A 27301-nucleotide genomic window follows, 5' to 3' on the forward strand; every position below is an offset into this window, starting at 1 on the left:
TACAATTATAAGAAATGTTTTCGATTTCTTAAAAAATTTTTTTTTGTTAAAAATAAAATTATTTATTTTTTGAAAAATTTAAAAATATTTTTTTTTAAATTTATCAAAAAATTATTTAATAAAAAATTTTAATATTTTTGAACATTTTCTAAAATAATTTTAGAATTTTTATTTTAGAATAAACGTTTGACTACCTCAAAAATTCTTCCTAAAAAATAAGAAAATAAATAATCTTGAATTAATTTTTGAACATTTTTTAAGAAAAAAAATATATAAAGTTAAAATTTTATTTTTTCTATTTTTCTTAAATTTTTTTTAATTTTTTAAATGAGAAATAATGAAAAAAAAAATGGTTAAAATAATTTTGAACTAATGAAATCGAAAACATTTTTAATTTTTGTATCAGCCTAACAATGATTGGTACGAATTTAACAATAGTTACCTGCTGATTTAGATAATATGATAATTATATGTAAATGTAGTTTTATTAATTTTATTTGTAAAGAAGTTATTTACAAGCTTTTGTAAGAAGATTTTATTATTTTTTTTTAAACAAGAATCGATCAAATCGAATTTTTATTGTATTTTAAATAAATGTTGTTAAAAAATGTTAAAATAAAAAAAAATAAGAAATATTATTTTTATGAAAAAAATAATAATAAGCTGTTTGGTAAGTAAACGCTCTATTAGAATCAAGTAAGATAATAATTATTTCTAATTTATTCATTAGCCAAAGGTGTCCCTGAAACTATTAAATATGATATATAATTAAATATGTAACATATTTAAATGAGTTAAAAGCTCAAATATGTCAAAATTATTTCTTTTTAATTCAAAAAAAATAATAAAAAAAATTAATTAAATTAAAAATTAATTTAAAAACCTTTGAAAAAATATATTTAATTTTTATTTATTTAAATATTTTAAAAATTTATTTTTTTAATATTATTTTTTAATTTAAAAAAAATAAATTAATTTTTTTACATATTTTTTAAATTTTTAATTTCACAAAACTAAATTCTTACAGAGGTTTACAACAAAAAATCTTTCGGAAATCAATTTTTCGACTCTTTTTCGCAACATTTTCCATTGAATCAGCGAATTTTTGCAGATTTGACTCCGGAACTACCTGAATTTCACTTTTGCAGGCCTTAACAGTTATTGGTTTATTGACAACTGGAGGCTCTTTGACGACTTTTATGGATTCTTCCGACTTGTGAGTATGAATTTCGCTCAAAAGATCACTGCAGGAAATCATTTGGGAGAAACTTGAATTATAAGATTCGCTACTTTCATCACTTGAAGTACGTTTCATGCGATTTTTTGACTTTAAATAGCATTTGAGTAAGTGTTTGACCTTTTCATCATCGCTTGTGAGACATTTTTTCCTAAAAAAGAATTTTTTAAATTTTTTGTAGAAATTTTGAAGAAGAAACTCACTTCAAATCGTCAAATTCCTTCAAAAGAGACACAAAATTCTCATTTATCTCGTTTTTGATGCGAATTTCTTGTTCAAGGCGGGCGTTACGGGATCTGAGTTTAAAGATTTTATTTTGGAAATTGATTTGAAAAGAAAAATTTACTCACTTTATGTCAGCTATGAGATTATTTTTCTCCGTTGTCATATCCAAAAGTCTCGAAATTGTGTTCGAATGCAAATTTAGTTCTTCTCGAAGACATTTGTTCTGTTCACTAACTTTGTTTAACTCGTCTTTAAACGAGCTCAAATGAGAATTTGTGATAGATTTTACGTAATTTCTCAACTGACGCATACTTTCAGGAGAACCTCTGTAAAATTTTTGTCAGTTTTTCAGTCAAAAAATGCAAAAAAAAAAAATTACCGCGCATCTAAATTTCGACTAACGACAGAAAGTTGCTTCGAAATCACTTCATCGGGAGTTCTTCGACTACTTCTTGTCATTGCTCGAGGAACAAGCGAATTTTTCGGGCTTATTTTTCCCGATTGTCGGATATTGTCAGCACTAATTGAGACAGTTTTAAGTGATTGGTCAATGTCGTCAACGTTACCTTCCTCAACTTTTATAGTTGTTCCTTCGCCTTTTCCAAAAGACAGAATCCGACTTCCGGTGCCAAATCCATCACGACTTAACGTCGATAAGGGACGAGATTTTCTGTACGGAGAAGCGTATGGAGAAAATGTTGGATTTTTTCGTTGATATTGAATTTCGTAACATGTATTTTGCTTGACGAGGCCAAAATTTGAAAAACTCATGACTAAAAGTTAGATGTGAAAAGAGGGAAAAGGAAGAAAAACGAAAAGTTTGGCTCCAGAATGATTGTGCAGCGATGACAAAAAGGTTTTTCGAATGTGACAATTAGTGCAAGGATTGCTTTAATCAAAAATTCACTTTGAAAAAAAAAATTTTGTACAATAAATCGTAATTCACAGTGCTCTAATCGTAAGTTTTTTGATCATAAATAAAGGTAAGTTTTATAAATTTATAAAAAGTAAATTAAAGTTTTAAAAATTTAAATTTTAACGCTTTTGTCAGAAATACTTCGTGGTAAGTAAATTTATTTTTCAAATTACTTTTTGCACTGCATTTCATTATTTAATGAAGATATACCTAATTGTTTTTATTTATTTTTTACCGCATTTCGAAGAAAAAATGCGGTATTAAATTCGACTTGTCGCCTGTGTGTGTGTGCGTGTGTAAGAAATTTTTTTTTTATTATTTAAAAATCAAGGAGATTTTGATGGAAATCAACTTCAGAATGAATATTTATTAACTTTTAGCTTTGAAACCCATCAAAAATTGGTTGAAAAGTGACTTGAGAAAAAAAGTACGATTTTTGCTCCTCATATGATAAAATCGTACTTTTTTTTTTATTTGATCAAAAATCGATCAGATATCAATGGAAATCAACTTTAAAATGAATATTTATTAACTTTTAGCTTTGAAACCCATCAAAATTTGGTTGAAAAGTGACTTGAGAAAAAAGTACGATTTTTGCTCCTCATATGATAAAATCGTACTTTTTTTTATTTGATCAAAAATCGATCAGATATCAATGGAAATCAACTTTAGAATGAATATTTATTAACTTTTAGCTTTGAAACCCGTCAAAAATTGGTTAAAAAGTGACTTGAGAAAAAAGTACGATTTTTGCTCCTCATATGATAAAATCGTACTTTTTTTTATTTGATCAAAAATCGATCAGATATCAATGGAAATCAACTTCAGAATGAATATTTATTAACTTTTAGCTTTGAAACCCATCAAAAGTTGGTTGAAAATTGACTTGAGAAAAAAGTACGATTTTTGCTCCTCATATGATAAAATCGTACTTTTTTTTATTTGATCAAAAATCGATCAGATATCAATGGAAATCAACTTTAGAATGAATATTTATTAACTTTTAGCTTTGAAACCCATCAAAAATTGGTTAAAAAGTGACTTGAGAAAAAAAGTACGATTTTTGCTCCTCATATGATAAAATCGTACTTTTTTTTATTTGATCAAAAATCGATCAGATATCAATGGAAATCAACTTTAGAATGAATATTTATTAACTTTTAGCTTTGAAACCCGTCAAAAATTGGTTAAAAAGTGACTTGAGAAAAAAAGTACGATTTTTGCTCCTCATATGATAAAATCGTACTTTTTTTTATTTGATCAAAAATCGATCAGATATCAATGGAAATCAACTTCAGAATGAATATTTATTAACTTTTAGCTTTGAAACCCATCAAAAATTGGTTGAAAAGTGACTTGAGAAAAAAAGTACGATTTTTGCTCCTCATATGATAAAATCGTACTTTTTTTTATTTGATCAAAAATCGATCAAAAATCAACTTTAGAATGAATATTTATTAACTTTTAGCTTTGAAACCCATCAAAAATTGGTTGAAAAGTGACTTGAGAAAAAAAGTACGATTTTTGCTCCTCATATGATAAAATCGTACTTTTTTTTATTTGATCAAAAATCGATCAGATATCAATGGAAATCAACTTTAGAATGAATATTTATTAACTTTTAGCTTTGAAACCCATCAAAAATTGGTTGAAAAGTGACTTGAGAAAAAAAGTACGATTTTTGCTCCTCATATGATAAAATCGTACTTTTTTTTATTTCTTCAAAAATCGATCAGATATCAATGGAAATCAACTTTAGAATGAATATTTATTAACTTTTAGCTTTGAAACCCATCAAAAGTTTGGTTGAAAATTGACGTGAGAAAAAAAACAAAGGTTTTTGCTCCTCATATCATAAAATCGTACTTTTTTTTATTTGATCAAAAATCGATCAGATATCAATGGAAATCAACTTTAGAATGAATATTTATTAACTTTTAGCTTTGAAACCCATCAAAAATTGGTTGAAAAGTGACTTGAGAAAAAAAGTACGATTTTTGCTCCTCATATGATAAAATCGTACTTTTTTTTATTTGATCAAAAATCGATCAGATATCAATGGAAATCAACTTTAGAATGAATATTTATTAACTTTTAGCTTTGAAACCCATCAAAAATTGGTTGAAAAGTGACTTGAGAAAAAAAGTACGATTTTTGCTCCTCATATGATAAAATCGTACTTTTTTTTATTTGATCAAAAATCGATCAGATATCAATGGAAATCAACTTTAGAATGAATATTTATTAACTTTTAGCTTTGAAACCCATCAAAATTTGGTTGAAAAGTGACTTGAGAAAAAAAGTACGATTTTTGCTCCTCATATGATAAAATCGTACTTTTTTTTATTTCGATCAAAAATCGATTTATTAACTTTTAGCAAACCCATCAAAAATTGAAATCGATGGAAAAATCGTAATTTCTTCAAAAATCGAGAATCAATGAAAATATTTATTAACTTTTAGCTTTGAAACCCATCAAAATTTGGTTGAAAAGTGTCTTGAGAAAAAACAACGATTTTTGCTCCTCATATGATAAAATCGTACTTTTTTTTATTTGATCAAAAATCGATCAGATATCAATGGAAATCAACTTTAGAATGAATATTTATTAACTTTTAGCTTTGAAACCCATCAAAAATTGGTTGAAAAGTGACTTGAGAAAAAAAGTACGATTTTTGCTCCTCATATGATAAAATCGTACTTTTTTTTCTTTGATCAAAAATCGATCAGATATCAATGGAAATCAACTTTAGAATGAATATTTATTAACTTTTAGCTTTGAAACCCATCAAAATTTGGTTGAAAAGTGACTTGAGAAAAAAAGTACGATTTTTCCTCCTCATATGATAAAATCGTACTTTTTTTTATTTCTTCAAAAATCGATCAGATATCAATGGAAATCAACTTTAGAATGAATATTTATTAACTTTTAGCTTTGAAACCCATCAAAATTTGGTTGAAAAGTGACTTGAGAAAAAAAGTACGATTTTTCCTCCTCATATGATAAAATCGTACTTTTTTTTATTTCTTCAAAAATCGATCAGATATCAATGGAAATCAACTTTAGAATGAATATTTATTAACTTTTAGCTTTGAAACCCATCAAAAGTTGGTTGGTGAAGAAAAAAAGTACGATTTTTGCTCCTCATATGATAAAATCGTACTTTTTTTTATTTATATCAATGGAAATCAACTTTAAAATGAATATTTATTAACTTTTAGCTTTGAAACCCATCAAAATTTGGTTGAAAAGTGACTTGAGAAAAAAAGTACGATTTTTGCTCCTCATATGATAAAATCGTACTTTTTTTTATTTGATCAAAAATCGATCAGATATCAATGGAAATCAACTTTAGAATGAATATTTATTAACTTTTAGCTTTGAAACCCATCAAAATTTGGTTGAAAAGTGACTTGAAAAAAAAGTACGATTTTTGCTCCTCATATGATAAAATCGTACTTTTTTTTATTTGATCAAAAATCGATCAGATATCAATGGAAATCAACTTTAGAATGAATATTTATTAACTTTTAGCTTTGAAACCCATCAAAAATTGGTTGAAAATTGACTTGAGAAAAAAAGTACGATTTTTGCTCCTCATATGATAAAATCGTACTTTTTTTTATTTCTTCAAAAATCGATCAGATATCAATGGAAATCAACTTTAGAATGAATATTTATTAACTTTTAGCTTTGAAACCCATCAAAAGTTGGTTGAAAAGTGACTTGAGAAAAAAAGTACGATTTTTGCTCCTCATATGATAAAATCGTACTTTTTTTTATTTCTTCAAAAATCGATCAGATATCAATGGAAATTTTTGAATATTTATTAACTTTTAGCTTTGAAACCCATCCTTGATACGATTTTTGCTCCTCATATGATAAAATCGTACTTTTTTTTATTTCTTCAAAAATCGATCAGATATCAATGGAAATCAACTTTAGAATGAATATTTATTAACTTTTAGCTTTGAAACCCATCAAAAGTTGGTTGAAAATTGACTTAAGAAAAAAGTACGATTTTTGCTCCTCATATGATAAAATCGTACTTTTTTTTATTTCAACAAAAATCGATCAGATATCAATGGAAATCAACTTTAGAATGAATATTTATTAACTTTTAGCTTTGAAACCCATCAAAAGTTGGTTGAAAATTGACTTGAGAAAAAAAGTACGATTTTTGCTCCTCATATGATAATATCGTACTTTTTTTTATTTGATCAAAAATCGATCAGATATCAATGGAAATCAACTTTAGAATGAATATTTATTAACTTTTAGCTTTGAAACCCATCAAAAGTTGGTTGAAAAGTGACTTGAGAAAAAAAGTACGATTTTTGCTCCTCATATGATAAAATCGTACTTTTTTTTATTTGATCAAAAATCGATCAGATATCAATGGAAATCAACTTTAAAATGCATATTTATTAACTTTTAGCTTTGAAACCCATCAAAAGTTGGTTGAAAAGTGACTTGAGAAAAAAAGTACGATTTTTGCTCCTCATAAATCATTGTTAAAGACAAAATAAACAAACCAAGGGTAAAAAGATATGGTAAAAAGCAAAAGTTTGAATAATCTTAATTTTAAAAAAAAATACTAAATTAAAAAAATGATATTAAATTAATACTTTATCAAAATAAAAGGATAATATTTAATGTATGTAAAAAATATAAAAAAAATAAATAAAACTAAAAGTAAACATAACAGACAGTCTCAATCTCAAATTATATTTTTTATTCAAATTTTTACTTTTTGCCCCATTGTGAATCTATTTTTTCAGAAAGACATTAAGACACTTTTTTAGAGTTTACTTACCTTTTTAAGTTTTTTCAACCAAATAAAAGTGGGTATTCTTCTCAAAAGCGAAAAACAAAAACAAATTAAATGAAAAACGAAATTTTTATATAATATTTAATGATATTTTTATTCAACTTTTCAATTTGTTAGATATTTCATATTTTTCACATTTTACTAAGTTTTTTTTTTAATAATCTTTAAATTTCATTTGAAATTTCATACAAAAAAGTTTTTTTTTATCAGTGAAGTGTCTTTAATCCTTGTAAGTCTATTTTTTTAGTCAATAGTAAGTCTCTTGATGGTGCTCACTCCTCTCTACTGTAGGATATTATCATCGTTAATTTCTAGCTTGTTACTGAAAAACACTACTGGGATGGGATCAAGTTAGTAGATAGTTTTGATAAGTGTGTTTTGGTTAAATATCTGTAGAGAAAACAGCTTGAAGAGAAATTCAGGACAAAAGTGAACTACAAAGTGTAACTTAAAATTTGTTTTTTTTTTATTTATCATCATTTATTTTTATTTTATTCTTTAAGGTATATTTAGATGTCATTTTTCCCTTTAAATTTTTTATAGTTTTCATAGAATGATGTCATCATAAGAATTTCCCCTGTTTTTTATCAACATTAATTTTTTGATAAAGATATTTTTTAAATTTTTGTATTTTTGCATTGTTTATGATACTTCTCGGCAAAAAAATTACATTTTTTCACGCGCTTTCGATTTATTTTTTTTATCGTCAACTCATTAAAGCTTGAATGTTTGAAGCACGAAGTGAAATCAATGAAAGTTTTTTTTTTATTTAAATTAAATAGAAATAGATTTAATTCAAGGATTTAGAAAAATTTGCGATAATGCTATATCTTCCCATGGTTGCCTTTTCTTGACCCTGATCCCATAATTGAATCCTGTGAACCTGAACTGTTGAATCCACCTAAAAAGATTTTTTGTTTCATTTTTGATTATTTTTTACATTTTTTTTTCTTGCAACCAAATAAAAGAAAAGCTTTAAAAATAACATGCAATTTTTCCCATTAACAAAAACAATTTTTTTTTCAATTTTTCCTTTAAAATTTAAAAGATGATGAAAAAAATTCCCTTTAAATATTTTTTTTAAATTTAACTTCCATCCATTGAGTGCCAAAAGCGTTTCAAATCGTGGAAATTTCCTGTGAGTTAATAAGAGGTGTAAAAATAAATTAAAAATTGTGTTAATTGTGCATGCAAATGAAGCTGATTGGAAGCTACTGGATGAGTTTTGTGAAAGAAATGCGGCGTTGGTAACTAATTTCTTTCAATTTTGGTGCTTTTTTAGTCAATAATTCAGTCTTGTGATATTTTTCTTGTACATTGACTTTAATTAACTTAAAAAATACTGAAAAATGAGTGATGCTCGATGATTCCCATGAGTTTGAACAACAGCAAAACACGACAAAAAAAAAATGAAAAAAATGCTAGCATTCAATGTCTGTCTCATGAAATGAATCTGATGATGATGTAGAAGAAGAAAAGGAAGCTTGAGATGCTCGACTACTACTTTCGCTAGAAGAACTACTATCACTACAATTCGTACCTTTATTTGGTTTGCTCCTCATTGAATTGTTGTTATTGTTACTGTGTCTTCCGTTCATTTGTGGCGACATCACTTTGCCGTTTTGTCTGTTGTAATTCGACGAATTGTTCCGTTTCGGGGGACTAGGAGGCGGACTAAAGTCTGTTTCGGTGTCATAACGTGTCGACATGACGGAATAATCGTCGTGATATCGACTATCGGGCGAATAACGATCGTCGTCGATGATGCTGGGCGAATATCCGCGTTGCTGCGGCGACATTATGCGCCCATGCGGTTGTCGATGCGCACCTGCCAAGTCAAATGGGGGCGGCGGCATGAAAGGTAATGGCGGAACAACGCCCGGCGGAAGATTTACGGGCAAGGGACCCGGAGGCATGAGCCCGGGAGGCAAAAATTGCGGCGGAGGCGGCATACCCGGTAACATAATAGGAGAATTGGGGGATTCGACGCGCAATGGAGAAGGAACGGAATTCAAACTCGGGAGACTTGTTAAGCTTGGCATGCCTCCTGATGAGCCGTCAACGAGATTTGAGGCATCTGAAAAAAATAATTCGTGATAAAAAAAATAATTTTCAAAAAAAAAATTGACTTACTCATTGAATTATTTGCTGAACTTGGCTGCAATTCAGCAATTGATGTCAAGCGTCTTCGTAAAATTGTTGATTCTTGACGTAATTCTTCGACTTTACGTTCACTTTGACGCGCATTTAGCCAAGCTTCGTGAGCTTTGTTCTCCAAGGCGACAATTTGGGCTTTATTAGCAGTGTCCTGTGCTAAAATTTCAGCCTTGAGTGAATCATTTTGTGACCTAAAATGTGAAATTAAAATGTTAAAATTGATTTTTGATGCAAAAATGATAATAAAAAATTACTTTAATTGCTGAATTTCCTCTTGCATACTCTTGACACGCTCAACAGTTGTCGATGTTTCGCCCTGTTGTTGCATCCAGAGTGCTTCTTTAGTACTGAGTTCTCTGAAAAAAAAAAAAAAAAATAAAATTAAATATTTGTTTAATTTAAAATACTTTTAAAATAAATTTAAATTAAAAACTTTGAAAAAAAAAATTAAAATAATAATAAAAAAAAATAAATATAATTAATTTTGAAAAATGTTTTAAAGTTAAAATAAAAATTTAGGGAAAAATGTAATTAATATAAATTAAGAAACTTAAAAAAAATATAACAAAAGAAATAAAAAAAAATTATTTAAAATTGAAAAATAATAATAAAAATATATTTAAAATTGGAAAAAAATTAAAAAAAATAATTTCAAAAAATATTTTAAAAAATTTTATAACAAAAATATTAAATTAAAATTTTTTAAAAAAATATTAAATTTAAAAATTTTTTGAAAATTTAAAAAAAAATAATTTTAAAAATTTTTGATAGATAATTTTTAAAAAAAAAATAAAAACTAATTGAAAAACTCAAAGAGAAAATTTTTTCAAGAAATAAAAAAAATAATTTCTATTTAATATCTGAAAATTATTTTTGCGTCAAATTTTAATTTTTTTTTTCACTTTTTTTTTCAATTAATTTTTTTTTTAATTTTTTAAATGAAATAAAATAATTAATTATTCTGATTTTTTTTAACCGCAATGCATTAAAAAAATTAAAATAAAAATATTTTGATTTAAAAAAAAATAATTAAAAAAAAATCAAATAAAATAAAAACTAAAAGTTAAAAAAAAAATTTTAAAAAAAACTCACCTCTGCAATTCGCTTTCTTTTTGTCTAAAGTACGACGAGAGCACATCCAACTTCGTTTGAGCCTCCAACTTTTCTTTTTCTGCAACACTAAACTCCTTCTTTAGTTTCTCAATTTCATCTCCGACCGTTTTCACGTAATTTTCCATCGACTTTTTAGAATTAACCTCCGCATTGAGTTGTTCTTTGAGAGTATCGCGTTCCTTCGCGACCAAAATTAATTCCGCCTTCGCATCAATTGAATCCAACATGTCACCAACATCGCCGCCATTTGTCTTACTTTCGTTAATCATCTCGTTCAACGCCTGAATTTTCGCTTCACTCGTGCGATACTTTTGGTGCAACTCGAGCGCTTCTTTTTCCTTTCTCGCGAGTTTTTGTTTAATCCTCTCAATTTCCTCGATTTTTGACTTTTCAAGCGATTCAATTTGTTCCGCGACAGATTTTTTGAGATTTTTCAACTCGTTCTCGATGCAAATTTTTTCCAACTCGACATCGTCGTTGCGCGCTTTGAGAGTTTTCACTTCGACGCCCAATGTAGACGAAATTTCGCTGAGTTGCACTTGCAATTCGCTGTTTTCGCGACTTTTTGTCGCTAAAGCTTCGGTCATCGACTCGATCGTAAATTGTTGCTCGTCGACTTGCTTTTGGAGCTGTTCGACACTTTGCAAGATGGATTCACTGCCGGTTTGGCTGTTCAACAAATCCGACAACATTTTGTTTAATTCATTGCCAGCTTCGGTTGAACGTTGAAGTTCCGCTTCCAAAATGTTGCATTGTTGTTGTAATTGCTGACGAATGTGTTCGCTGTCATCGAGATCTTTTTTCAGGGCGATTACCATTTCGTTGGAGCCGAATGACGTGTCTTCGATTTGATGAAGTTTGCCTTTTGACTCGGCAAGGTCATTTTTCAACGTTGCATTTTCCTTTAGACTCGTCATTAACGTTCTCTCGAGATGGTTGATTCTTTCTAAAAGGGGACTTTCACGCATGCATCGCTTAACGCACGAATGGAGCACGAGGAAGAACACGACAGCAGCCGATGTGATCGACAAAACGATGATGAGGTCAAACATTTCGATGGTTTTCTCAATAAATTGTTCGAAAATTCCATCTTGCAAGAGGAAATCGAGCCCAAACATCTTCGTGAGATCGGAAATTGTGTTGGCGGTTGAATCAACAGGACAGGCACCTCCTGCAGCTTCGCAATATTCACCACTGTGAGGATCTAAAAGGAAAATTGGTAAGTTTTTATTTTTATTTTATAAAATTTGATGCAACTTTCATGTGCTAAATGAAAATTTTTCAACGAAATTTGTCTTAATCGCATTTTTCAAAATGAATTTTGATGCAAAAATTTTTAAATTTCATTCGAAATGCATTAACAAGAGACCTTTTTAATTGTCACAAAGCCAAAAAATTCATGTTTTGTGTCGCTCTTATGCTCTTTCGATGCTTTAAGGTCAAACGCGAGCGAGAGAATTTTCTCTCAAAAAACGTTTTAGTCATAAATTTAAAATTAACTCACTTGATTCGTGTTTGTTTTGTTCGGCATCCGCATCTTTTGGCGTTACAAGTTTGCCATTTCGTCGTATTTCGACGACAGAAGGGACTCCTTCGACTTTTTTCTGTGGTTCTTCGACTTTTTTCTCACTTGATTCTACTTCGCTGCCATCTTTTGGCACATCAGCTTCTAAAAGAGTTCGGATCGCTTCTCGTTTTTGTTGAAAATCGTTTTTGTGATCGTGTTCGTGCTCGTGATGGTGATGTTCGTGCCCGTGATGGTGTCCATGATGATGATGTTCATGCCCGTGTCCATGATGATGATGTCCGTGATCGTGATGGAATGCATTTGGAACTTCATTCGAGACTTTTTCAGGGACTTTTTCCTCCGTTTCAAGGTCTAATTTGTTGTCAATTTGAATAGTTGGCTCATCAGAAGTTGATTTTTTGACTTCTTCAAGAGGTTTTAATGGCGGAGGAGGATTTCCGTATGTGTCGATGCCCAAAGAAGCAGCTGACAAAGGAGCTTCCGTTACGATTTCTTCAATTTTAGGGGATTCAGTGACAGTTTGGGTCACTTCTTCGACGGGTTTTTCGGTTGTAACTTCTTCTGAAGGGGTTTCTTCGACTTTTTTGGGTTCCTCAGGGGCAACTCCTAATTTTTCTTTGACTTTATCGAGTTCAGAGACTTCTTCTTGTGGATTTTCTGTCACTTTTTCCTGACTTTCTTCGAAAAGAGATGGAATTTCAGTAGGCGCAGGGTCATTTTGATCTTCAGGAACAATTTTTTCTTCGTTAATTTCTTTTTCGAGCAAGATTTCTTCGAAAACTTCAGGTTTTTCTTCCTCTTTGACGGGTTTGGGTTCCTCAACGACGGGTTTTTCTTCCTCTACAACAGGTTTAGGCTCTTCTTGCTTCGTTTCTTCAACTACGGGCACTTCAGGTTTCTTTTCTTCTTTCTTAATTTGACTTTTCATGAGTCCCAGCAATGGCGGAGGCGTCGTAAGAATATTTCCTAACAATTTTTTCTCTTGCGGAACAGAAGCTTTTTCCGTTGATTCGTTCGTAACTTCAGTTTTTGTGTCAGGAATTGGCTGAAAATCAGGTTTGCCTAAATCTTCTGTGACATTTTCCGCGTTTTCAAGTGTCTCGGGTTTGGGAGTTTCTTGTTCAACGTTCGTTGAAGGTGTTGGAGTTGTTGCTTCCATCTCGACGGGACTTGACGGAGTTGCGATTTCATTAAAATCAGGAAGCGGAGTTGTTGTTTCGACTATAACTTGAGGTTTAACTTCATTTTCTTGCGATTTTTCTTCAGGCAAGTTTTGATTGGTGTCATTTTGTACTAAAATCTGATCAGTTTCAGTTGAGGTTTCATTTTGCTCTTCTGTAGTTTCTTCTTCGTCGGCGCCTGTGATGAAATTTGCCAATTTTGAGAGCATTGATTCTTCTTCGGGTGTCTCCGTGCTTTCTTCATCATCTTCTTCTTCTTCGCCAGTTGCGTTTTCTATGAAAAATTTCAATTTTTCTTTAGAATTTTTAATTTTTTTCGTTAAAATCATGTCTTACCTTCTTCATCTTCTTCTGTGTCGTCGCCTTCTTCTTCTTCTGTCACATTCTCAGTCACGGGCTTTTCCGCGACAGGTTCTTCTTTTGCGAAAATGACTTGCCCAGATGGAGTTTTTCCCTCCAAAACGGGTTTGACGTCGGGAGTTTCGCTTTCATTCGAGGCAGGTTGTTCAGCTGGAGGTTTTTCTTCCTGTATCAGAGGTCCTCCTTCGTTGCCCTTGACAATGGGTCCCATTTGGCTCAGCTTTGTTCGCTGATTTGTTGTTACATTTGACTTTATTAGTCCCTTGCGTTTTAGTCGCATTTCACGAAACAATTTTTGTGACACGAATCCCCTTCGCTTGTCCTTGTCTGTTTCGATGAGGAACAAGTCCTTGCCAAATACTCCGAAAATCTGGGCTTCTTCGCCTGCCTTCATTGTGAGGAATCCCTCGACATTTCGCGAGATTGTGACTTCTGCTTTGCCCAAACCAATTGGAACTGCGAAGCAAAAAGAGACGGAGTGATAATGAACAAAGATTATTTTTTAATCAGCAAAATGGCTGGAGTGAAAGTTACCTGTACAATTTTCATCGCCACAGTCTAATTTGTTGGTTTGCTCTAAACTACTGTACCTAATATTAAATAACAAAAACACAAATTTATATACAAGACACGTTTTTAACTGCATTTTATCGGGTTTTCTGGCTTTTTTGTGTGTATTTTTGATTTCTCATGAATTTTTCTTTCTTATTTTATTGGCCACATCACACTCAGAGTGACGTATTTCCTTGAATACATTGCCATTGACGTCTTTCAGTTTAATTTCCTGTTGCGAGTTTTTGAAAGAATTTTTTAATTTGCTATAAAAATTTTTTTTTTGCTATAAAATTTGAACATATATTTTTATGAAATTTTCGAAAAAAAACTAACAATAAACATTTAAACATTTTAACAAGAAAAATAATTTTAATATTTTCGCTGTTTATGAAGATTTTTTTTAGGTTTATTGAATTAGTTTATATTAATTTTAATTTTGAACTCGAAAATGAAAAAATAAATAAATCAAAATCTCTCAAAATAGAAATTTAAAAAAAAATAGTTTCGTTCATGCGACTTAAAGAAAAAAAATTCAACTAAATTTGGAAAATTTTATCAAACCTTCTTTAGTTCTTTTATGTTTGTTTATTCAAAAAAATTTCAAAAATTTTCAAAATTTTTTGGAATGCTTAAAAAAATGAATATATAAAACGTAGGGTTGAAATATTTAAACGTTGTGTTATTTGGAAAAACTTATATTTAATTTTATTAACGAAAAATTTACATTGATAAAAATTAAAAATTTTATACATAAATATGTACAAAGAAAATCTTTAAAAAAACAATACTTCAATTTTTTTTAACCTTATTTTTAAAAAGTCATATACCTAAATTTTTTAAAATAAAATGATAAAAAAAAAATGTTTTTACTATTTTCATACCAAATGTTTTTATCAATTTTAAAAAATATTTTTGCTTGATAATTTGCTTTTAAAATATTTTTCATTTTTATAAAAAAAGTACAAAACGAACTGTCATTTTGAAAAAGCTTTAATAATATGAAAAAAATTTTTAGAAAGAAAAATATTTCAAAAATTATTTGAAAAAATATTCAAATTTTCTAAAAAAATGAAAATACACCAAAAAACAGTCATTTTTGGTTAAATTTAACTTTTTATTTATTTTGCCCCATGGATTTTCATGAAAGTCTTTTATTTTTGATTTTCATTTGGAGCGGCCTAATTTATTTTAAAAAATTTTTAAATAATGATCTGAAATTAATTCTCAATTTTCAAAGTCTAGAATTAGTCTAAAATTGTTTAAATTTTGTCAGTATTTCAAATTTTATGTTTTAAATAATTTCAATATTTTTTATAGCAACTTTGTAAATTCTTACAAAAACTCATTTTTCAAAGAACATCCGTTGAAACTTTTTGGATTTTCAAAAAATTAAAGTACTCGAGAATTTTTTGCAGAGAATTCTTCGTTATAATACCTTAATTTACGACAAATTTCCTTAAATATTGAAAAATTTGACGAAAATGTTTTCAAATTAACTTGGGACTTCAAATTCAGCAGGTCACCTTTGATCTGTGAGACGAATGAAAATGATAATACGGTAACCTGCTCCTTGAATTTCCTTCATTAATTTTTGTTGACATCCATTCCTGCTTCAATTTTCGATAATTTTTTGTGTGAAAAAGCGATTTTTCAATCGTCAACGATGTCAAAAGAACCAGAAAAAGGTAAAAAATTTCACTTTTCAAACAAAATTCAATTAAAAAATTAAATTTTCATCTAAAAACAGGCGGTCCAAAATCCACTGCCGGAAAAAAGGGCATGTTGTATTCGCTAAAAAATGGACAAACTTATGCGATTCAAGAAAATGAGATAATGAACAAGTGTCGCATGGTTACGGAATTCGAAAAGCTCAATCGCATCGGCGAAGGCACTTACGGGATCGTTTTTCGTGCCCGCGATACGCGTTCAAACGAAATTGTAGCGCTGAAAAAAGTTCGTTTCGACCCGGAGATGTTCAAAGATGGTTTCCCGATAAGCGGATTGCGCGAAATTCAGGTTTTGAAGGCTTGTAACAACGAAAATATCGTTCGCTTGAAGGAAGTTGTCGTCGGCCGGAGCTTGGAAAGTATTTTTCTCGTCATGGAATATTGCGAACAGGATCTTGCCTCGCTTTTGGACAACATGAGTGAACCTTTTAACGAAAGTCAAGTCAAATGTATCATCTTGCAACTGCTGAAAGGCTTGAATTATCTTCACAATAATTTTATAATCCATCGCGATATAAAAGTTTCGAACCTACTGATGACTGACAAAGGTTGCCTGAAAATTGCGGATTTCGGGCTTGCACGATTTTTCGGTTTGCCACAGCAAAAAACGATGACGCCGGGACTTGTAACGTTATGGTATCGCCCTCCCGAGTTGCTAATGGGCTCAAAGCAGCAAACGACAGCGATCGATATGTGGGCAGTTGGATGCATTTTGGGCGAATTATTGATCCATCAACCGCTGTTGCCGGGAAAAACGGAAATTGGGCAGCTTCAGCTCATAATTGATCTCTTGGGAACCCCTTCGGAAGCAATTTGGCCTGAATTTTCAACCTTACCTGGCATTGACAACTTTGTTTTGAAGCAACAACCTTACAATAACTTGAAACAAAAATTTCCGTATCTCTCGCCAGCCGGGCATCGCCTTCTGAATTTCTTATTTATGTATGATCCGAACAAAAGAGCAACTGCAAGTGCTTGTCTTCAATCTTCTTACTTCAAGGAAACTCCAACGCCCTGTGATCCAAAGCTCATGCCGACTTTTCCGCATCATCGAAACATGAAAACGACAGAAAAACCTCAAAATAACGTCGAAAAACGCGATTCGCGTCACGAAAATATTTCCATAAGCGACTTTTTAGGAAGTCTCGTGAAAAAGAAGAGATTTGAATAAAAAAAAATAATTAATTTTTATTTCTTTCCCTCAACCATGATGATATGATAACCGAATTTCGTCTTTATTGGAGGGTCAGTATAAACGGGATTCGCTACTGTACTAATGGGCAATGCGAATGCTGCATCTTGAAAGGGTCCAACCATCGCGCCACGTATTTGCCAACCCAAATCTCCGCCTGAACGGGCTTTGTCTTCGCTGTATGCCGCAGCAACTTCGGGAAATTTTTGTCCTGCTTTCAGTTTTTCCATGGCTTCGAGGATTTTTCCCTGTTTTTCGCACAAAATGTGACGAACTTTGACAGCATTTCCTCCTTTTTTCTCCTTGCCGGCTGGAAAAAAAATAAATTTTAATTAAAACCACGAGGAAATTATGAAAAACGAACCTTTTTCTCCATCATCTGACTTTCCGCCGGCTTTTCCTCCTTTAGCGCCGCCTTTATTATCCTTCTTTGGAGGCATTTTACGTGAAAATTAATGAAAAATTTACGAATTTGATGAAAAACTGAACTTAACAATAACAAATGACTCAACGAACCCTCCAAAAAATTGTTTGAACGAACAATCCAAAATCGCCGCGTGCTAATTCATGAAAAAATTACCTTTGTGCTAATTCAAAACTTCAACGGCTCTTTGGGTAGGAGTAAACAAACGATCAAAAAGAGTAAAAATTAATTATTTTCTATTAATTTTTTTGTTGTAGAGCCGTAAAAACATACCAAAAGTATTGATTAAGTTTTTGTTTGTGAAAGTAACGATAGAATCTAGATGAGATAAGATGGAACAACAAAAGAAATTGTAAGTAAATTTTATGCCGCCAAGCTTTCATTGAATTAATTGCGTCTTTTCTGTGATTTTCTGATGAAAAAATGTTAAAAAACTTCAATTTCAACAAAATTCAATAGATTTTTTGTTCAAAAATCCATGAAATTTTATAAAAAATAAATTTTTAATGAAAATTTGATCTCAGTTCAAATCCAATTCGACTCCTACGGTACAAAAAATTGAAGAAAAAATTATTTGACGATCCAATTCCCTGTTCCTCTAATGCTCAAATGCCCAAAATTCAAGATCAAGATAAAAATTTGTGGTTTGTGACTTTAATTTCATTTCAAAATTCATTCAAATATTTTAAAAAATTATTTTTTTGTTTCGTTTCAGTCGTCGTCCCATCATACCAAGTGAAGATTTCATTGATCCGGACCTTATGGATACAAGTGATGGCAAATATATCGCCGACTGGATGAAAATTCGTTCAAAATTGCCTCGAGGTCCGCGACAGTTGTTTGATTTAGAAGGAGCAAAAAATCGGGTAAGACTCCTTTTTTTTAATTTTTTCAAATTTTTTTAATAAAATTTAATTTTTTTTAGCCTGCTCCAAAGCTCAGCTTACATTATTTGCCCGACAACGATGAAAATGCCGAAAACACGTCTCCCGAAAGTGTCAACAGTGAACCGGTCTCAAACGCAGGCGCCAAACAACCTGTTGAATGCCCAACAACAACAGAGGAACAACAACCCGAGCACAATAATTCGTTGTTTAATCGTTTTGCGAACACCGTAAAATCCATGATTCCGCATCGAAAGACACAAAACTCACCGCGAAAGTCTCCGCGCAAGTCAAAAGGCTTATCGCCGCGACGCGTAACTCTCACACGCAAGGAAATCTTGAACAACATCGACAAGAAATCCACTTACGATGTCATGAGTACGCCAATTACGGGTCATCGAGCGTCGTTAAATGCCTCAGAATCGCCGATTCGGTTAGCTGCGAGCAGCAGTCGTCGCATTTCGGTGCTAAAACCGGAGATAATCAACAAAGGTGTAGAAGAAAAACGACAAAATACCCCAAAAAAGACATTGAACAACTCAAAATGTACCGTCGTTGTGTTAGAAAATGTCGAAATTGCACCCGTAGAGATTTCTTCTGATGATATGAACGTTGAGCAAGTCTCGCCAATCGGGATTTTGCAACGAAATGACAATATTCGACCGAAAAATTTGTCAAATATGATCGATCAGAACAAAAGTCGTCAAAGTTCGTCGTTATCGTTGTCAATGATTCCCGAGAGAAATGAAAATTTCGAACAAATCAACACAGATACGGACTCTGGATGTGAAGAAATTGCCACGGAGCCTCGTCAAAAGGAGATTATCGTGCCAGAAACGCAAGATCCTGATTTGGAAGAACACGAAGAAGTTCCTGAAACGCAAGAAGAGCCTCAAAACGAAGAAGAAATTGTACCGGAAACGCAAGAAGAGCCCCAAGATGAAGAAGAAATCGTGCCAGAAACACAAGAAAACTCACCGCCTCGAAATAAACGACGCGGGCGACGCACAAGCACCTCTTCCAACTCTTCAGTTTCGTCGGGACTGCCGTTGCCGCACTTCAACGAGTCGCTATTGCCCATTAACGACATTCAAACACGATCGCCTTTCGGTCCGCCGTTGCTTCGAACAATCCTAAACGTGTCACAAGACAAAAACGAAACAGTTGCCAAGTCTGTGCCAACAAAAAAACCCGGAAAACGCAAAACGAGCGTTAATACAGAAGCCCAAGCGTACTTTGACATCAACAAATCCCCCGAAAAGAAGTCATCTCCGTCAAAATCGAGTCGCAAATCATCCTTGAAAAACATAAACAAGTCCAAAAAACGTCTTTATTCGCAGCGATTTGAAGAAGATGAGGTAGAATCAACATCGCCTGATGTCACAGAAACGCGAAATGACGAAATAATCATCCCCGAAACGCAAAATGACGAAATAATCATCCCCGAAACGCAGGAAGAGCCCGTTAGTGAACCTGAACAAGGAAAGGAATCACGAAATAGTGGCGAAATTATGCCTCCGCCGCCTGTACCGCTAAAAAGAGGGAGGCCAAAGAAGAAATCTCATGCTGTCGACTATGTGAGCCCTGAAGATCCGCATCCGCGGGAAATTTCAATGTCTGTACCGGTGTCAGTGTATGTCGATTCTGATCAAATGTCGGATGCGTCGAGCAAAATAAGCACCGAAACGACAAAATCAAAGCGGAAATACACGAAAAAAGCAAAAAAGGCACCGCCTGTAGTCGAAAGCTTTGAGACAGCTGATGATGGATGTCGTCGATCGAAACGCACGAAATATTTGAGACCTTTGAATCCGGGAGAAAAACCGAAACTTGTGACGACAGAGGAGTTACACGATGTTTATAAGAAATATGGTGTAGAACAAAGAAAAGCAGGTGAGAAAAAAATTTTTTAATTGAAAAAAATTTTTTTTTTTTAATTTTTTTTCGTTCTAGAATACCTTGTTAGGAAAGAAATTAAACAAAAAAAAGAATACTCGAGTGCTTCAAGCGTAATTTCTTCAAAAATCTCGAAGAAAAAGGAAACAATTAAAAACGCGAATAAAGAAAGTCGTCCTGTGCTTCAAGAAAAACTTCAAAATATCTCCGAAGAACCCGAAGCTGAAGTTGTTTCGTCCTCCGTACAATCGCCTACAAAGACAAAGCCTATGAAACGCACCAAAAATCAAAATGCGACATCGAATCTCGCTTCTATCGTAGTACAACCCGTTACCGATGACGACGACGAACCATCGGCAGTAAGACAAATTGAAAATTCCCATAAGGACACCACTAACTTGACTATTTCAAAGCAGAAAAGGACGCGCAAGAACCAAGATAACCCGGAAAACGTAACGACAGCTGATGACGATTCGGGACTTCATACCGTTTCCGAGAATAATGTACGTAAAAAACGTAGAATTTCTTTGTAGATTCATTTTTTTGTGTCATAAAAATATGATTTTTTGTTAAAAATTTGTTTTTTTCTTTTGTTCTTCTTCAGAGCACATCACAAAGTCGACAAGAAAATTCCGCAACGATCGCGCACGGAGAAGTTTCGTCGACAAATGAGCCAGCAGCAGCAGCAGCAGCTTCCGTATCAGTTTTGCCCGTAAATCTTTCGCAACGACGATCATCACAGCGTTTCGACTGGATCCACAATCTGATGGACACGAAGGAGAAACGTGACGAGATGCCGTTCTACATTCAGGAATATGACGAGCTTGCGTCGAGCGAGGACATAAAATTTGTCGATATCGAGGGCGTACAGTACGCCTGTTACTGCGGCGAAAAGTTCAAGAATTGCGGATACATGAAAATTGGGCCGAATATTTCCAAGAGAGAAGCCAAAGCGAAGAAATTTGATTTGGTAAGTTTTTTTTTTCTTGGGATTTCAATTTAATTTAATTTAAATTTTTAATTTATCGATGAATTAAAAATATTCAAAAATAAAGAAAAAAAAAATTAAATAAAATTTTTCATATCGAAAAAAAATTTTAAAAGTAAAAATTAATTGATAATTTTCTAAATAATATTTTGTTAATTTTTCGATGAATTAAAAATTTTTCTAAAAAATATTCAAAAATAAAGAAATTTTTTTTTTTAATTTTCATATCGAAAAAAAATTTAAAATTATTTGATAATTTTCTAAATAATATTTTGTTTAAAAATATTCAAAAATAAAGAAATTTTTTTTTTTTTTAATTTGCCATATCGAAAAAAATTATTGAAAATTTTTTTTAATTTTCTAAATAATATTTTGTTAATTTTTGTTAAAAAAAAAAATATTTTTTAAATTTAAAATATTCAAAAAAAAAAAAATTTTTTTTTTAAATTAATTTTTCATATCGAAAAAAATATTAAATTAAAATTTTAAAATTTAATTTTTTTTTTTTAAATTAATTGATAATTTTCTAAATAATATTTTTTTATTATTCATCGGATATTAAATCGAAAAAATAATTGTTTTTTGAAAAAATTTAAATTAAAATTAATTTTTAATTCAAGTTAAAAATATTCAAAAATAAAGAAAAAAATTTTTTTTTTAATTTTCCATATCGAAAAAAATTATTAAATTTTTTTTTTTAAATTAAAAATTAATTGATAATTTTCTTTAAAAAAAAATTAATTTAAATTTAAGATTAAAATAATTATAAAAAATTTTAATAAAGTAATTTTAAATTAATAATCAATCAATAATAAATAAATTAAATAAATTTTTAATTTTAAAATTTAATTTATTTTTTTTTTAAATTTGAAAATTAATTTTTAATTCAAGTATTTTTTTAATGATATTCATCGGATATTAAATCGAATTTCATAATTTTTTTTTGACCAAAAACATTTTTTTTGACCTATTGACTTATAATTTTTAAATATAATTTATAATTTTCAAAATTTAAAAAAAATTTTAAAAAATTAAAATTTTAATAACAAAATTTTATCTTTTTTCAGCGATTTTTGGTACTAAAAGCCAAAGATATTGAAGTTAAACTACCGAACATGACGATTAAACCGAAAGAAGGTTCTATGTTTTTTGTAAATAAGGGTAAGCTTCGACAAAATTCACCAAAATTTCAATAAAAACTAACTTTTTCTTCATTTTTTTTCAGGTGTTGCATATTCAATTATCAATAAGAGCTCATCGGTGTGTTTGCTGTACTTTACAAAATCATGATAAAGTAGATTTAGAGAAAAAATATTCTGTTAAGTTTATATTTTATATGAAACAACTATAATAATTTTAAACGAAATTTCTTGTAAAAATAATTAGATAAATTTAAATAAATGGAAGTGAGTTTAGAAATCCCATCCGGCATATTCTCGTACGACGCCAGCATTGTCTTTTCGCATTCTCCTTACTGCACTTGCTTCTCCTTTGGGAACGCATTTCCTTCGGTTTTCGCGTTTTTCACGTTCAGTCAAGCCACGTTTCACGCGATCCGTTACGACTGACGGCGCGATTGTACTTGCCGATGTCGAATACGAACGCATACTTTTGGCATCGTCAAGAAGCTTTCGCACCATTTTAAAGCGATATTCACGCGAGTTTGGATCTAAATTAGCGAGTTCATCATCTTGTTCGGGCGTTTCAAGGTCATTGCTGCTCATGGAATGGGCATCATCGTCATCATTTTCTGCTGTTTTGTTGTCTGAAATGACTTTTGTTGGCGGATTTGGTTCTGTAACGAGCTCAGGTACATCAAGGGTGTCTTCAAAAATGTCATTTTCCTCCTCGGGCGCTATTGGTTTCTCGAATTGGACATTTTGCTCGAGTTGTTTTGACATTTCTTCGATATATTTCATGACTCCCGTACTCTTTTTCGCGGGTTTTTCTAATTTTGTGACTTCTTCTTCGATTTTTTGCTGGAATTCTTTCACCTCGGCATCCGTAAACTCCGGTTTTGAGTCGTTTTCTTGGTCAGAATCGAAATTTTCCGTGTCAGAGCCGGAATTGAACTCGCCATCGCTGTCAAAGTCTTCTTCGCCTTTCTTCAGAACGCCATATTCTTCCAATAAATCGTCTTCCATCTCCTGCGTGAAGCCATATCCGCTGCATTTCACTTCGTTATCCAAATTATCTTCCCTCTCGAGGTCCTCGAACTTGGGGTAATCCTCACTTTCGTATCCAAACCGCTTCCGGAAGATCTCCCGAACACCTTGGACATCGCGATCGAAGTACATTTGAGCGTTCGGATGCGATGTCGACACCATTTGCGGAAAATCAATCAAAATTGGCTTCTGATCTTCAGTTATCATGATGTTAAATTCATTAAAATCGCCGTGAATGACGCCGCAATTTCCCAATCTGACAATTAAATTCATCAAATCGTCGTAAAGTTGCTCGACGTTTTCGACTTCGGTGATATTTGTCATCGGATAGCCGTCAACGAGCTCCATGACGACACAATGACGATTAAAATCGATCGGTTTGGGCACGGGAAAGCCTCTTTCGTACAATGCGGTCATATAAGCGTATTCTCGTGTCGCGGAAATGCGACTCAAGTACAACCAACTGCAACGATGCTTTTTTCCGTGATAATCTCGTTTTTCCTTGACATTTCGGAAACAAACGCGACCCAATCGATGGAGTTTCAGGCAAAGAGGATTTCCTTCCTCATCTGCGACTGTGTAGATGTTTGATTCCTTTCCAACCCCGATTTGATTGCCGAATGACGAGACAGAGCCACGCAACGTTAGCGTTTTCAAAGCCAAATAATCGTATCCTTGATTTGTGAGACGATATCCGTCGTATTTTTTGCCTCTTTCGTACGTCACGAGCTTGTGTTTGCACAGTTCTCGTAACAATTTGTGAACGCCGCCGCCTCGAATGTTGGCAATTGAGGCACAAAGTGCTCCGGGAAGCAATTCATGGTTTTTCATACCCATTTCGATCTGCAAAGGAAAATTTTTAGAATTAATTTTTGTTGAAAATCAAAAAACTTACAGCTGTCAGGACACGAAAATCCTCTTTTGTGAGGTAACGTAACACAGTTACGTTTAATTTTCCCATTTTTTAATGCTTTTTGAAGAGATTTAAGGATTTTTTTAGCAAAATCGTGTCTCACATGTGTTCCGCGAAAAACCAAAACAAAGCTTTTAACCAATCACAGCTAGTTGATGATTTTCAGCCAATCACGAAGAAGATCCCAGCATGCAAAAAAAAAATCCTGTCCATGCTAACTGGGGCGGCAGGGATTTCACAATGTGAACTGGGCTTTCCTAATGTTGTGTTTGAATTAGCATAAATACGAGTTATTTTTTTCATTTTCATTCGTCTCACACAATAAGGGATCAGGGGCGTACATTAAAAGGGGCAAAATGGGGGCAATTTTCTTTAAAAATTAAATTTTTTTAGGAGAAAATGAAAAAAAAATATTTAAAAAAATATTTCCAAAAATAAATTTTTAAGGGTCTCTTATAAAAATTTTAAAAAATTTATAAAATAAAATAAATAAATAAAATCCTTAAAAAAATAATTATTTTTTTTTAAATTTCTTAAAAAGTTTTTAAAATTTCTAAAATATTTTTAAAAATAAAAAATTAATAAATTCATAAACTTCTTCAATTCAAAAATGTTAAAAACCTAAATTTTTTTAATAATTTCAAAATTTTTTTAAATTAATTTTAAAAATTTTTTTTACCTAATTTTAAAAAAAAAAAAAAAAAAAAATATTTGAAAAAAATATTTTAAAATTATTTTAATTATTTTTTTTTAAAAATTTTTAAAAAAAAATTTAAAAAAAAATATTTAATTTTTTAAAATTTTTTTTTTAAAAAAATAATTTTTTAAATTGCAAATTAAATTTTTAAAAAAAAAAATTTAAAAAAAAAAAAAATAAATAAAAATTTAGAAATAAGAAAAATTAAAAAAAAAAATTTAAAAATTTTCTTTAAAAATTCCACAAAACATTTTGAAAAAATTAAAAAAATTAGGTAAAGAAAATTAAAAAAAAAAATAAAATAAAAAAATTCTTAAACCCCTCTCAGAAATTTTTATCAGTTACGCCCCTGATTCCAAATGATTCTCCGCCACTTTTCAAGAGTTGTTTTTTCTCAATTTCCACAAAAAGTAAATAAAATCTCGTCATTCCGTCTTTTGTGTTTAATTGTACGACTTTTCCTGCATCATTTTAACTTCTTACATTGGTAATTTTTTTCTTCTTTTGTTCCAGATTTTAATTCAAACGAAAATGAGTTCAGCAAAGGAATTTCCAAAAACATTAGAAGGCTTTGGATACGGATTCAATGCCGGTAAATTTGATTTTTAAACATTTTTTTGTATCTTTTGATTGTAATTTCATTAATTTTTAGAAGGAAAACTGCGACAAATCGATAAAGAAACCGGCAAAGTTGGCGACAAGCCTTTTAATTTCCAAATTAGTTCGAGTCAAACCGAGAATCAGCGACATTATGAGGCAATCGGTGATGTCATCACGGAAGAAGTGTACAAATTATTGGAAGAAAAGGGTTTGCATCGATTGTATGTTCCTTCAGATGTCCCTCAAGATGAAGCTTCGTTCATTTTTTGCACGACAAACAAATTGGAGAACCCAAAAAAGCTGATGATTTTGATTCATGGCTCGGGAGTTGTTCGAGCAGGACAATGGGCACGCAGTTTAATTATAAACGACTCGTTAAAAGCCGGAACTCAGCTTCCTTATATTGAACGGGCACGTGAATTGGGCTATGAAGTGCTTGTTCTCAACACAAATCTCAATACCTACAAGAAAGATGGGAAAATTAAAGAAATCAAAGGCAGCGAAACACCTACCGATCACGCAAAAACCGTTTGGAAGCAATTTGTAGCTCCCGCAAATCCCGAAGCAATTTCCATCGTTGCTCATTCGTACGGCGGCGTCGTCACAGTCGACTTGGCAAATCACTTTGACACGGATTTCCGCGAAAAAGTCTTCGCCGTTGGCTTCACCGACTCCGTGCATTATCACAATGTGCCGAAAACGTTGCAAGAGTACGGTCGTAATTGGGTTACTTCAAGCGAAAAACTCGATACCCCACTGAAAAAACGTACAAATGATGTGCCGTGCTTCTCAGCAGGTGAGTTTTCGACGACAATGATGATGATAGGGGTACTTGAGACCTCTTTGACATTAAATCGATCGCATCTGATCGAGAGGTTAATAATTGCCTTTATTTGTAGGTCACACAAAGCACGAATATACCAGCTGGTCTTGCATTGATGCCCTTTTTAAGTTCTTCGAGGAGCGATATGAGCAGTTTAGTGCCGCAAAAGGGAATTCTGCGAAGAAACAGAAGACAGATTTGTGATGATGATTGACTTTAAAAGGAAAATTTGTTAGATATTTGTTGAATAAAAAGTGTTATTGAAACCAGTGAAGAGTGAAAAATTCAATTAAAATTCGTATTTACTTATGAAAGTGTTCAAACGTCTCAAGAAAAACTATTTTCATGTTTGTTTGGTGTCTTGTAAAATCACTTCAAATTAATTGGAAAGATTTTTAGATTGTCTTTAGATGCGATTTTGTGAGAAAATTTACCAAAAATTTTTATTTTATTCAAAATTAAAAAAATAAATAATTTTTTAGTTTAAAAATATTTAAAATAATTTACTTTATAGCAATTTTTAAAAAAATTTCTAAATTTTAATATTTTTTTTTTTTTAATTTTGAAAAAAAAATTAATATAAAAAAATTATAGGTACTTTGCTTAAATTTTCATATTTTTTCAAAATTAATTAAATTGTTTTAAAATTTTATAAAATTAAAATTCAAGAAAATTTTAATATTTTTAATTATATTTTAAAGTAAAAAATATTTTTAAAAAAATATTAAAAATTGAAATTTCATAAAAAAAAGATAAAAAAAAATTTTGAAATGATTTTCATTTTTTTTTTTTTGATTATTTTATACTGATAAAAAAATAATTTATTTTAAAACAGAATTTATCGAAATTTCAGATCAAAATTATCTGATTTTTGTTGTAAATTATTTT

The 27301-nt window shown here is 31.0% G+C and overlaps 6 protein-coding genes across 10 annotated transcripts; 3 read left to right on the forward strand and 3 right to left on the reverse strand.

Moving 5' to 3' along the window:
* Positions 1-7331: 7331 nt before the first annotated feature.
* On the reverse strand, positions 7332-14281 carry LOC134833641 (transport and Golgi organization protein 1-like). 3 transcript variants are annotated; one of them, XR_010162129.1, is made up of 9 exons: positions 14084-14281; positions 13526-14005; positions 11985-13463; positions 10460-11684; positions 9622-9723; positions 9344-9558; positions 8751-9287; positions 8169-8346; positions 8053-8111 (listed from the first exon to the last, which is right to left on the reverse strand). XR_010162129.1 is itself a non-coding variant. In XM_063848050.1 (8 exons), the coding sequence occupies exons 1-8, from the start codon at positions 14193-14195 to the stop codon at positions 8035-8037; spliced, it is 4227 nt and encodes a 1408-aa protein (XP_063704120.1). In that variant the 5' UTR covers positions 14196-14281; the 3' UTR covers positions 7332-8034. The 3 variants fall into 3 exon arrangements, 2 of the variants coding, with proteins under 2 accessions (XP_063704120.1, XP_063704112.1); XM_063848050.1 differs by lacking the exon at positions 8169-8346 and having other exon boundaries at positions 7332-8111; XM_063848042.1 differs by lacking the exons at positions 8053-8111; positions 8169-8346 and having other exon boundaries at positions 8366-9287.
* Positions 14282-15649: 1368 nt separating this feature from the next.
* LOC134827549 (cyclin-dependent kinase 10) lies at positions 15650-17031 on the forward strand. The gene is made up of 2 exons (XM_063840241.1): positions 15650-15789; positions 15852-17031. The coding sequence occupies exons 1-2, from the start codon at positions 15768-15770 to the stop codon at positions 17000-17002; spliced, it is 1173 nt and encodes a 390-aa protein (XP_063696311.1). The 5' UTR covers positions 15650-15767; the 3' UTR covers positions 17003-17031.
* LOC134827550 (peptidyl-prolyl cis-trans isomerase NIMA-interacting 4) lies at positions 17000-17538 on the reverse strand. Its single transcript, XM_063840242.1, has 2 exons — positions 17388-17538; positions 17000-17333 (listed from the first exon to the last, which is right to left on the reverse strand). The coding sequence occupies exons 1-2, from the start codon at positions 17461-17463 to the stop codon at positions 17020-17022; spliced, it is 390 nt and encodes a 129-aa protein (XP_063696312.1). The 5' UTR covers positions 17464-17538; the 3' UTR covers positions 17000-17019.
* Positions 17539-17546: 8 nt separating this feature from the next.
* On the forward strand, positions 17547-22579 carry LOC134827551 (titin-like). Of its 2 annotated transcripts, XM_063840245.1 has the most exons (9): positions 17547-17638; positions 17705-17799; positions 18163-18313; positions 18373-20224; positions 20285-20586; positions 20644-20730; positions 20832-21197; positions 22283-22376; positions 22441-22579. In XM_063840245.1, the coding sequence occupies exons 2-9, from the start codon at positions 17780-17782 to the stop codon at positions 22503-22505; spliced, it is 2937 nt and encodes a 978-aa protein (XP_063696315.1). In that variant the 5' UTR covers positions 17547-17638; positions 17705-17779; the 3' UTR covers positions 22506-22579. The 2 variants fall into 2 exon arrangements, with proteins under 2 accessions (XP_063696315.1, XP_063696313.1); XM_063840243.1 differs by having other exon boundaries at positions 20285-20730.
* A 48-nt stretch (positions 22580-22627) lies between these two features.
* Positions 22628-24441, reverse strand: LOC134827552 (uncharacterized). Its single transcript, XM_063840246.1, has 2 exons — positions 24276-24441; positions 22628-24223 (listed from the first exon to the last, which is right to left on the reverse strand). Exons 1-2 carry the CDS (start codon positions 24339-24341, stop codon positions 22628-22630), a joined length of 1662 nt encoding a protein of 553 aa, XP_063696316.1. The 5' UTR covers positions 24342-24441.
* Positions 24442-25335: 894 nt separating this feature from the next.
* LOC134837077 (FAM172 family protein homolog CG10038) lies at positions 25336-26641 on the forward strand. 2 transcript variants are annotated; one of them, XM_063852390.1, is made up of 4 exons: positions 25336-25439; positions 25504-25582; positions 25643-26386; positions 26490-26641. In XM_063852390.1, exons 1-4 carry the CDS (start codon positions 25350-25352, stop codon positions 26615-26617), a joined length of 1041 nt encoding a protein of 346 aa, XP_063708460.1. In that variant the 5' UTR covers positions 25336-25349; the 3' UTR covers positions 26618-26641. The 2 variants fall into 2 exon arrangements, with proteins under 2 accessions (XP_063708460.1, XP_063708461.1); XM_063852391.1 differs by having other exon boundaries at positions 25345-25400.
* Positions 26642-27301: the final 660 nt, after the last annotated feature.

This window comes from Culicoides brevitarsis, chromosome 1, assembly GCF_036172545.1.
Source record: "Culicoides brevitarsis isolate CSIRO-B50_1 chromosome 1, AGI_CSIRO_Cbre_v1, whole genome shotgun sequence".
Lineage (NCBI taxonomy): Eukaryota > Metazoa > Arthropoda > Insecta > Diptera > Ceratopogonidae > Culicoides > Culicoides brevitarsis.

What these genes read in the sequence shown, in the direction of transcription:
- LOC134827549 (XM_063840241.1), top strand. Translation starts at nt 15,768, where the DNA reads ATGTCAAAAGAACCAGAAAAAG. An exon ending in GTCAAAAGAACCAGAAAAAG is followed by an intron (nt 15,790 to 15,851) that starts GTAAAAAATTTC and finishes ATCTAAAAACAG; the next exon opens with GCGGTCCAAAATCCACTGCC.
- LOC134827550 (XM_063840242.1), bottom strand. Translation starts at nt 17,463, where the DNA reads ATGCCTCCAAAGAAGGATAATAAAGGCGGCGCTAAAGGAGGAAAAGCC. An exon ending in GTCAGATGATGGAGAAAAAG is followed by an intron (nt 17,334 to 17,387) that starts GTTCGTTTTTCA and finishes TTTTTTTTCCAG; the next exon opens with CCGGCAAGGAGAAAAAAGGA.
- LOC134827551 (XM_063840243.1), top strand. Translation starts at nt 17,780, where the DNA reads ATGGAACAACAAAAGAAATT. An exon ending in ATGGAACAACAAAAGAAATT is followed by an intron (nt 17,800 to 18,162) that starts GTAAGTAAATTT and finishes GTTTCGTTTCAG; the next exon opens with TCGTCGTCCCATCATACCAA. An exon ending in TAGAAGGAGCAAAAAATCGG is followed by an intron (nt 18,314 to 18,372) that starts GTAAGACTCCTT and finishes AATTTTTTTTAG; the next exon opens with CCTGCTCCAAAGCTCAGCTT.
- LOC134833641 (XM_063848042.1), bottom strand. Translation starts at nt 14,195, where the DNA reads ATGCAGTTAAAAACGTGTCTTGTATATAAATTTGTGTTTTTGTTATTT. An exon ending in TGGCGATGAAAATTGTACAG is followed by an intron (nt 14,006 to 14,083) that starts GTAACTTTCACT and finishes TTTGCTTCGCAG; the next exon opens with TTCCAATTGGTTTGGGCAAA. An exon ending in ACAAAACAAACACGAATCAA is followed by an intron (nt 11,685 to 11,984) that starts GTGAGTTAATTT and finishes TTTTCCTTTTAG; the next exon opens with ATCCTCACAGTGGTGAATAT.
- LOC134827552 (XM_063840246.1), bottom strand. Translation starts at nt 24,341, where the DNA reads ATGGGAAAATTAAACGTAACTGTGTTACGTTACCTCACAAAAGAGGAT. An exon ending in ATTTTCGTGTCCTGACAGCT is followed by an intron (nt 24,224 to 24,275) that starts GTAAGTTTTTTG and finishes TTTCCTTTGCAG; the next exon opens with ATCGAAATGGGTATGAAAAA.
- LOC134837077 (XM_063852390.1), top strand. Translation starts at nt 25,350, where the DNA reads ATGATTCTCCGCCACTTTTCAAGAGTTGTTTTTTCTCAATTTCCACAA. An exon ending in TCCGTCTTTTGTGTTTAATT is followed by an intron (nt 25,440 to 25,503) that starts GTACGACTTTTC and finishes CTTTTGTTCCAG; the next exon opens with ATTTTAATTCAAACGAAAAT. An exon ending in TGGATACGGATTCAATGCCG is followed by an intron (nt 25,583 to 25,642) that starts GTAAATTTGATT and finishes ATTAATTTTTAG; the next exon opens with AAGGAAAACTGCGACAAATC.